The sequence below is a fragment of the Chelonia mydas genome, chromosome 1, assembly GCF_015237465.2.
Source record: "Chelonia mydas isolate rCheMyd1 chromosome 1, rCheMyd1.pri.v2, whole genome shotgun sequence".
Lineage (NCBI taxonomy): Eukaryota > Metazoa > Chordata > Testudines > Cheloniidae > Chelonia > Chelonia mydas.
Window position 1 is genome coordinate 276225996 of NC_057849.1, and position 10261 is coordinate 276236256.

Consider the following 10261-nt stretch of genomic DNA (forward strand, 5'->3'; position numbering starts at 1 on the left):
GTAGATTTTTCAACAGAGAAGGAAACATACTCCTCTTGCTCCAAAACAGCACTAATACAGCTTCGTAGCATTTGGTCAGGGTTTCGGGGACGGTTGAGAGAAGATCTTTTAATTTCCCTGGGTTAACAATTGTAGAAGCTCTACTGCTAGATTTGTTAGTGGTTTGTCAAGGATGCATGCAGCATAGGATGGAGACTTTATTGTTTGAAACAAAGAAAAAAATGAGTATCTGACAGCAACAAAGTGCTTTTCTTTATTCCTAGACACCAGCACTTAACCTGTTGGGGTTTTTTTAGGCCAGCTCCCAACCCTGAAAAAAACAGTTATCCAATATAAACAAATACTAGATTTAGAAACTTGAAATATTTATTAACTTTTCCTCATATTTATTGCAAGATACAAGGATGAACAATTTTAACGGTAAGACTTCTGGTAGCGTGCACGGGCACCAGGTCCACCAAACTTCTTGGACTCGCAGCGACGAGGATCTGCAACCAGTAAGGTCCTATCATACTGGATTAAGATGTCCTTGATTTCCTTCTTGGAAGCTTCATCAACATCTGAAAAAAAGATCATATTTGTGACTAACGTTCTATAACTTCCATCTATTACTGTTCTACGTATAGCACTTAATGTCTGAAGCTAAACACTTCAAAAAGGCTAGCAAAACAAGATCAAAACAGTCAACTTACACTTCTGATAATAAGCCACCAATGCTTTGGAAATAGATTGACGAATTGCTGTTGAGGAAAGAGACAAGTTAACAATAATATCCAGTAAATTCAGGTTTACATAGAAAACATGGCAAAGGGTTTGGGGAGGGGTTGGCAGAAATGAATTTGACAAATGAAAAATAGTTATAAATGTAATGATAAAACCACATCAAACCATTTTGTGTCATACACCTTCCACCTCAAGCTAACCCCTTTGATTAAAGATTGACTTTAAAATAACGTCAGGATGGTTAACTAAAACAGACGAAGATTTGGGTTAATGCGTCTACTTGCTTCCTGTGCACCTTCTGAGCTAGATCATTTTAATGAATGTAAACAGGTCTTAACTAGCAGCCGCGCAACGTTAACACTTCTGAAAAGCAATTTATGTTCTATTTTGCCCAATGTGAATAAGTTACAAGTTAAGTTCTGATTCTAGGATTTTTATTTGAGCAATTTTATCTGAGACAAATAACTGCTTGACTTTGCAGTGTGGTTAGAAAATGCTGTTTAACCTCATCCCAAAATCTAATTTATGGCCAATCACATGTAATCACTTATATAGCACTGGAAGAGGGAAATGCTAATGCCAGTTTCATACAGATCATTCATGTGTGTAAATGAGAGCAGGTGACGCAGATATATTTCAAGATACATCCATTAAACTGGCATTTTTAATAGCCAAAGCTTTAAACTGTAGATGGTGTTTATTCCCCAAGATATTAATAAATTATAAATATTTAATAAGTAGTTCAAAGTAGGTTAATAAAGTAGTTTAATCTCTTCCCGCCCACACTAAGGATCTTGTACAGGAATCGTACCGTAGATTTGCGCTACATGGCCGCCACCCTTGACACGGACTCTGATGTCAACACCAGCAAAGCGTTCCTTGCCCAGGAGGAGAACAGGTTCAAGCAGCTAAGAAATACAGATATAAAAATTTTATTAAAGTTAATTTTTAAAATCAAATTTAAACAAGTTAAGAAGGAAGGTACTGTACATCTGGGGTCAGGCTTGGCTTATGAGGGATTACAAGTGTCGGTTACAAGGTTCATAAGATATATACACAGTACATAACCAGCATAGACCCAGACTGGGGTACGGAAGCTTTTAAAATGTCAGTGGATAAGTGATCTCAGGTACACCACCCATAGAATGTATTTAGAGTCCAAGTCAGTACTGGTGTAGTGAATAAGTACAAGGATGGGTATTACACATACCATGAGAACATATTTATGATCAAGAGGAAGCAATCAGTGTTTTGAGCAAGGTTTCTAAGTATGGATTTATAAAATGTTTGGTGTTATGAGCCTTGCATTTACGGTGCACACACTAAGGTAATTAAATAAAAACCACTGACGTAATGTGGCCTAGTCGCTAGTGGATAAGAGAGGAGCACTGCCCAGGAGACCTGGATTCTTGTCACAATTCTGCTGCTGGCCAACTGGGTGACCTTCGGCAAGTCACTTTGCCTTCCTGTGCCTCAGTTTCCCCATTTGTAAATGGGAGTAATGATACTTTGTAAAGTTTTTTGACGTTAACTGAGGAGTCAAACTAGATAATACTAAACTTTATGAAGTTAGATCTAAGGAAGATTAACTCCTATCAATATATATGCTTTGCTCCCATCAACACTAATGAGAATAACTGGTTAGTCTCTACGGTGCCACAAGTACTCCTTTTCTTTTTGTGAATTGAGAAAATACATCAGAGTAAAATTGAGACAAGCACCTAACTGATACAGAAGCTTAAGTCCCATTTTGCAAAGTGACTTGACTAAGGATACACTTCTATGCTTTTATTATTTAACCTGAGTACTCAACTCCAAAATTGTATACAAACTTACAAATAGTCAAGCTACAGCTAACAGCCTACATGACCACTAAAAATGAGATGGATCATCTAGTGTATGTCTTTATGACAAGAAACTCTTCTGCTCTTCCAGATTTATTTAGAGAGAGAGAACGAACACATACACATAAACATATACTAATGTCTAAAAAAAACCAATAAAGTACTTACTTTGTACTGTAGGGTTCTAGGCTCAATCATTTCCAGCGGTCTTCCATTCACTTTAATGAGACCATTTCCTCTTTTACAGTGAGCAACAGCAGTTGCTGTTTTCTAAAAGAGCAAGCATATGTGAGTATACCATTCCTACAGTACCAACTGCGCACCCACTGCTTTAGAAACTAGCATACAGTGCTTTCAGTCTAGATTATGACACTCAAAATTTCAAAAAGTATTTTTCATTTAAAGCAAAGCCACTGCTGCAAACCACTGAAATGTCCTAGGTCAGATGGGGACTTAATATAGGCAAGTCAGCCTTGCTGAAAATATAAAATTTGATCTTCACGTGGGAAGTGTGATGACATAATTTACTAGCAGCAACCAGGCCTCCTAGATCATGGGAGAGTTCGAGAGGCCCAGAAGCAGAGCCCTTACCTTCACCTTCTGCCATCTCCTCTGTGGAGGCGGCTTTTTACAGTGATACCAGTGCGTGATAGGGGACAGGGAGAGCGGGAACAATTTGCACAGTGGGGGCGCTGAGAGCCATTGACCCACACGGTAAACCCTGTACGTGATGAAAACCACTTCAAATCGGGGGGTGCTGCCACACCCCCACTTCCAACACCTATGGGGGCGCTGTGGGTGGGTGGGGGTCAGAGAGCGTGTGTGGGGGCAGGGAGAGGCTGTTGTGCAAGTGTGGACGAACACACACGTGCCGGCGCACGCCACGGGGTGCAGCTGCTCACTCCTATCGCAGCGGCCTGGCTCCGATCGCGATGACGGGCTCGGCCGGTGGCGCCGGGCCCCTATGGCTCCATCCCGAGCAGCTCGGCGGCGGGATGCGGGAGCCCTAGGCTGGGGCTACCGGCCGCCCCGCCCGTCTGGGTTCGGGCGAGACACGTGGAGGCCCCTGCGGCTCCCGGGCCGCACAGGCCCGTCGCGCCCCCCCCGGGCTGGCCGGGGAAACGGCGCCACGATCACCAGGCGGGGGCCGCAGCTGCCGGGCCGGGGAGCGCGGCCTGGTCCCGGGGGCGCTGCCGCCCGCCCGCTCACTCACCTTCCGCCCGAAGACCTGGACGCTCTGCAGGGGCCCCTTGGCCGGCATGGCTCCTCCTGCAACAGACAGACACGGCGCTGAGCGGCGCGCGGCCCGGCGGGGGTGAGGTAGGGAGCGGGGGGTGGGGAGGGGAGCGCGGAGCTGCCGAACACTCACCTTCCGCCAGAGACAGCAGCAGCAAAAGAGAGAGCGGGGCCTCCGGAGCCGCTTCTCAGGGGCAGCCCGGCCGCAAAGAGCAGCCTGACTTCCGGCCGCGTGACACGGCCCCCTTCCCGCCGCGCTTTACGGCTGCCCGAAGGGAGGGGGGGAAAGGCGCCTCGGAACCTGCGGGGCGGGGCTGAGAGAGCTGCCGGGGAAGAGGGCGGCGCCGGGCCCGACCTCCATCCAAAGCGCCTCCACCGCCGCACGCGCACGCGCACCCTGCGGCAGCCGCGTCCCCCAGTGTCCCTCCTCACCGCTCAGCCCCGCGCGCCTCAGCGGCGCCCCCAGTCCCAGCACCGGTCCTCAGCGGCTCCCCGCCACCGCATCAGCTCCCCGGCGTCTCACAATCCCCGCTGCACCCCCAGCCCAGCGCCCCCCACCTCCCGCATTCCTCTCAGTGTCCCCCAATTCGGGATGTAAACGCCGTTTTCACAGTTAACCGTTTAAACGATTAAAAATATTTCATTTAAACGATTAACCGATTAAGAGCTGGGGCCAATCCCGCCAGCACAGCTGGGGCCGGGGCTGCGGCCGGCCGGTCCGAGGGCTACCGGTTAAGGCGGTTCACCGGTAAGACTAATGGTTAACGGGTTAACATTTTACATCCCAATAGACCCAGTCCCATCACCAGCCCCCTCAGCATCCTTCAGTCCCACCATCTTCCCCAGGGCCGGTGTCTTCCATTCCCAGCATCAGCCTGGCAGCGTCCCGCCGTCCCAGGGCTCCCCTCCTTTCCAGGGGCGGCAGGTTTGTATAATTTTGGGTGGTGCCCAGAACAGGTCCAAGTCTCCCCCCACCCCAACACACCCCACCCCCATGGCTCTGGGAGGGAGTTTGGGTGCGGGAGGGGTGAAGGGTCAGGCTCTGGGCTGGGGCAGGGGTGCAGGAGGGGGTGCGGGCTCTAGGAAGGAGTTTGGGTGGGGGAGAGGGTGCTGGGGTAGGGTCCAGGAGGGGGTGTGGGCTCTAGGAAGGAGTTTGGGTTCAGGAGGGAGCGCAGGGGTGGGCTCTGGGCTGGAGCGTTGGGGTGCGAGAGAGGGTGAGGTGTACGGCGCTTACCTCGGGCAGCTCCCAAAAGCAACCTGCACACCACTCTGGCAGCAGCTCCTAGGCGAGGGGGTTGGGAGTCTCTGTGTGCCGCTGCCCGCAGGCACCGCCCCCACAGCTTACATAGGTCACAGTTCCCGGCCAATGGGAGCTGCGGAGTCGGCGCTCAGGGCGGGGCAGCGCACGGAGAGACACACACACACCCTGGGGCTGCAGGGACATGCTGGCCGCTTCCAGGAGTGGCATGCAGCAAGTAGGAAGCTGCCTTAGCCCTGCTCCGCTGCTGGTGGTGGCGGTGGTGGTGGCTGGGGGCCCCCGGGACCTTTTAAATTACCGGAAGGCAGGGCCGGTAGATGCTCCGTGGGAGGTGCGCGGGGGCGGCAGGCAGGGCTGCGGGAGAGAATGGGCCACAAACATTGGTGGAGCTGGGCCCTGAATATTCCTAAAGCACGAGCACCACAGGCACATATAACTCGCTGCCCCTGATCCTTTCGCTCCAGCACCAGCTCTCTAACGTCCCACAGTCCTAGCCCCCTGACTTACCAAATGTCTCTCAGTCAATCCCAGTCGTCCAATGTTCAGCGCCATAATAAAGATAAAGGCTATAAGATAAATCTATATGATAACTGGGTATTACTATACAATAAGGTTCTAGGATTGTCACTGCATGTCATCCTGAAGCCTCGGATGACTGGTGAGTCACTGTGAAATGATGGAAACCACTACAAGCATGGCTGAGATCTCTTTCTGTTGAGTTTATCACCAGGTTCAATCTTCACTGGGATTCGTGGTCTGTTACCATCCAGTTTTTAAGTTCTCTGTGGTCTTTTATTTTTTTACACTTTATGAATTACTCCTGTACAACAGCACAGGCTTTCACCTACGTTATTATCCTTAAACTAACCCAAATAATCCACTAAATAGTACTGACTAGTGTTACACGGCAACAGCAGCTCCTCACACCCATCTGAGGTTTTCTCTGCCTGGGCCCTTTCACACAATGGGTCCTGTTCTAAATTTTTTTTTTTTTTAAAGTTGTTGGTTAGAAGGAGTCTTTCATTTCCAGCATGGTTTCCACATTACAAAGAGAGGGAATTTCACTGGAATCAGTGGGATCTCTCCCATCTGGATACATTTTTTCATGTGCCCCAGTCTATTTGTAGGTGCTGTTTTCTAGGTATCTGTACCACAGTATCTGAGCATATAAGGAGTAACCACCACCAAGGTGGTGAATAAAATATAAAACTGGCCCAGTCTCTGAGTAAAAAAGGTCTATCTGTATGGAACAGCTTTCAAGATTGTGTCCTATATTAACACAAAAACTTGGTGCAAAGTAGAATTAAATGCTTAATCTAAAACAAATGGCACTATAACCCAAAGTATTTCAGGAGATACTTAACCTAAGACAATGTGAGTTGTAAAGCATCCCAGACACTTAGAACCACTCCTTCTGATCTTGGCTCTTGGTGCAGTGGCACATGGTTCTTTTAAGTTTACATTTTTCCACTGATTTTGCAGGATAATGTTTTGTAATTGTTTCTATTAATTTATTTTGTTTACTACTTTAACTTTGAAACAGGCCTGCCTTATCCTTAGCCGCAAAGGAAATAATGTTTCCGTAAATATAAGCTTGACAGACATTGCATCGTCTGGAAATAGAGGAAGTCCGAAGTTCTTTAAAGTTTGTGCACAGTGTGAGAGATTTTCTCCTAACTTTGAAACTCTCCCCTTGTATGAGTTCATTTTGCTAAATGGAACAAAAAGACATCTGACAAACAGAAGAATCCATGTGCCACCTAGAGGCTATTTAGTGCACGTCTTATAAACGAATAAGAAAAGGAGTACTTGTGGCACCTTAGAGACTAACAAATTTATTTGAGCATAAGCATCCGATGAAGTGAGCTGTAGTTCATGAAAGCTTATGCTCAAATAAATTTGTTAGTCTCTAAGGTGCCACAAGTACTCCTTTTCATTTTGCGAATACAGACTAACACAGCTGCTACTCTGAAAGCTGTCATTATAAAGGAATGCTACTCAGGTGGGCATGGTGAATATTAAAAGAGCACTGCACTAGTGAACCTGTTATGACCTGTGTTCAAATGCTTCACACCAAATCATGGAAAAACTCCACAGATGTCTGAATTTTATTATGTTTGGTATCAACTCAAAAGTGATGTTCTGAGGAGTTGTTGGGAAGTGATAATGCTTCCTTGGGTTTGTTCTGAGATATCCAAATTATTATTTATATTGTATCACCTAGAAGCCCCAGCACAATGGGGCCCTGATCCATGTCTAAGTGTTGCACAAAAAGATGGTCCCTGCCCCAAAGAACCTAGCATGGTGGGGTTTGGGTCCATGAGTAGAGCTTCTAGGTGCTCTGATAACACAGATAATAAATAGGAATGAAAAAGCTGTATTTTTTGCCATTTAAATTTTTCATATGCTAAGAAATATCAAAATAGTGTCTTCGATATGTACAACCTGCAGTAAGCTCCATGTGTGCAAATCCGTGTACCCACATGAAGTCCCATTAAAGACAGTGGACTCTGCACAGGTACAGAATCCATCTGTCTGCACTGAGCTCTTTGCAGGATCTGGGTTTTTGCCTCTATCTTTCACATATAATAGCATCTCAGACAATATGGAATATTGTGTCTTTTGTGGAGCTTGGTGTTTTTGAAATGTAAGATCTAATATTTCACTAAAACCCTCATGCCAATAATAATGAGTATGAAGACATTTCTGCTATATGGAATCCATGTGTATAAAAATGCAGATTGAATGAATACATATTTCTGAAAAAGATTTTTGTTGATAGTTGGTACTTTTATTTATACATTTAATTTGTCATTAAACAACCAATCCTTCTGCCTATAAATAAATATATTGAATAGTCCTAAGCTAGTATAATTGAATAGTCCTAATCCCTCTTAGGCCCCAAACATTTGAGGATTTCCACATGTGCCTAATTTTATGCACATTACATAGTTCCATTCAAGTAAAAGGCGCTACTCATAGTGCATAGAGTTAAGCACTTTTAAGTCTTTGCATAATTGGGGCCTTAAATGTGACCTGCAAAAGGATTTCCTTTAGATGCCCAGCAACTTTATAAATAAATTCCCAACCTGTATTGAGTGGATTCCTCTCTACGCCAATGCAATTCTCAGTGCAGATCAGGGCTTAAGTATTAAATAATCAGTTAAATAGAGACATTCAAGTGCATTATTAGCATAAGACTTACCTTTATTTTGTTTTTGCAGATCCTGTGACATTCATTCCCACTCAGATAGTCATCTTCTGCTGCAATCTCTGCCAACAGTCTAGAAATGCCGTTAACATTCATGCTACAGGTACGGTTTGTAAAGTTGACCATATGCCTTTCCATATTCTGTTAGAAAAGTAAAGTGGTAATTAGCACACAGTTGGACATTTAATAGTGAATCTGGAAAGAACTGGGTTTAGGGTTTTCTTTTGTTTGTTTCTTTTTCCCCCCATTTCTGGCCCATACAAATCTTAAATAGCTTCTAGCTTCTATTCCAATTTAGAAGCTCATGCTTCAGGGAGTAGAGTATGTAACATGAGAGAGAAAATTATGTCACAAATAACCATGTTCACAGAGATCATGGGGAAAAAAAGTTCCCAGTGAGAAGCAGAGGAGAAATTACAGATGAATGGCAAGATGGAGGAAAAGGTTCCAGACTAGGGAAGGTGTTGCAGTTCAGGAAATCAACGCATGCAAAATCTTTTCGGATAACCCACTTAGCCCTGGTCTACACTAGAACTTTAGGTCAAATTTAGCAGCGTTAAATCGATGTAAACCTGCACCCGTCCACACGATGAAGCCCTTTTTTTTAACTTAAAGGGCTCTTAAAATCGATTTCCTTACTCCATCCCTGACAAGTGGATTAGCGCTTAAATCGGCCTTGCTGGGTCAAATTTGGGGTACTGTGGACACAATTCGATGGTATTGGCCTCCGGGAGCTATCCCAGAGTGCTCCATTGTGACCGCTCTGGACAGCACTCTCAACTCAGATGCACTGGCCAGGTAGACAGGAAAAGAACCGCGTACTTTTGAATCTCATTTCCTGTTTGGCCAGCATGGCAAGCTGCAGATGACCATGCAGAGCTCATCAGCAGAGGTGACCATGCAAGCATGTGAAAGGATTAATTTGCCCTGGCATTCACGGCTCTCCTGGCTGTACTCCCAAAGCCTTTGCAAAAGGTTTCTGGGGAGGGCAGCCTTATTGCGTCCTCCATGGTAGGACACTTTACCACTCCAGGCCAGTAGCACGTACTCGGGAATCATTGTACAACAAAGCATTGCAGTGTATGTTTGCTGGCGTTCAAACAACATCCGTTCTTTATCTCTCTGCGTTATCCTCAGGAGAGTGAGATATCATTCATGGTCACCTGGTTGAAATAGGGTGCTTTTCTTCAGGGGATACTCAGAGGTGCCCGTTCCTGTTGGGCTGTTTGCCTGTGGCTGAACAGAAATGCTCCCCGCTGTTAGCCACGCGGTGGGGGGAGGCAAAATGCAACCTTGTAACGAAAGCACATGTGCTATGTATGTAATGTTAACAGCAAGGTTTACCCTGAAAGAGTGTAGCCATTGTTTTATAAAATATGTCTTTTTAAATACCGCTGTCCCTTTTTTTTTCTCCACCAGCTGCATGTGTTTCAATGATCACAGGATCTTCTCCTTCCCAGAGGCTAGTGAAGATTAGAAAGAAAAAAAACGCACTCGTGATGAAATGTTCTCTGAGCTCATGCTGTCCTCCCACACTGACAGAACACAGACGACTCCTGGGCTACCTTGGTAGTCATCCCCCTATTTGTGTGATGAATGAATAAAGAATGCATGAATGTGAAGCAACAGTGACTTTATTGCCTCTGCAAGCGGTGATTGAAGGGAGGAGGGGAGGGTGGTTAGCTTACAGGGAAGTAGAGTGAACCAAGGGGCGGGGGGTTTCATCAAGGAGAAACAAATAGAACTTTCACACCGTAGCCTGTCCAGTCATGAAACTGGTTTTCAAAGCTTCTCTGATGCGTACCGCGCCCTCCTGTGCTCTTCTAACCACCCTGGTGTCTGGCTGCGCATAACCAGCAGCCAGGCGATTTGCCTCAACCTCCCACCCCGCCATAAACGTCTCCCCCTTACTCTCACAGATATTGTGGAGCGCACAGCAAGCAGTAATAACAGTGGGAATATAGGTTTCGCTGAGGTCTAAGCGAGTCA

The 10261-nt window shown here is 46.1% G+C and overlaps 1 protein-coding gene and 1 long non-coding RNA gene across 3 annotated transcripts; one reads left to right on the forward strand and one right to left on the reverse strand.

The window, feature by feature from the left end:
• Nucleotides 1-348: 348 nt before the first annotated feature.
• RPS16 (ribosomal protein S16) lies at nucleotides 349-4020 on the reverse strand. Its single transcript, XM_037885835.2, has 6 exons — nucleotides 3937-4020; nucleotides 3781-3836; nucleotides 2736-2837; nucleotides 1535-1631; nucleotides 693-740; nucleotides 349-560 (listed from the first exon to the last, which is right to left on the reverse strand). Exons 2-6 carry the CDS (start codon nucleotides 3826-3828, stop codon nucleotides 415-417), a joined length of 441 nt encoding a protein of 146 aa, XP_037741763.1. The 5' UTR covers nucleotides 3829-3836; nucleotides 3937-4020; the 3' UTR covers nucleotides 349-414.
• Nucleotides 4021-4361: 341 nt separating this feature from the next.
• LOC119564474 lies at nucleotides 4362-9739 on the forward strand. Of its 2 annotated transcripts, none has more exons than XR_005223369.2 (3): nucleotides 4362-4728; nucleotides 8286-8375; nucleotides 9692-9739. It is a non-coding gene; the product is annotated as an uncharacterized LOC119564474 (long non-coding RNA). The 2 variants fall into 2 exon arrangements; XR_005223368.2 differs by having other exon boundaries at nucleotides 4362-4551.
• Nucleotides 9740-10261: the final 522 nt, after the last annotated feature.

Coding starts and splice junctions, on each gene's coding strand:
- RPS16 (XM_037885835.2), bottom strand. CDS start 3,828: ATGCCGGCCAAGGGGCCCCTGCAGAGCGTCCAGGTCTTCGGGCGGAAG. Junction 741..1,534: donor CCATGTAGCGCAAATCTACG/GTACGATTCCTG, acceptor TTTCCTCAACAG/CAATTCGTCAATCTATTTCC. Junction 561..692: donor GGTGGCTTATTATCAGAAGT/GTAAGTTGACTG, acceptor TCTTTTTTTCAG/ATGTTGATGAAGCTTCCAAG.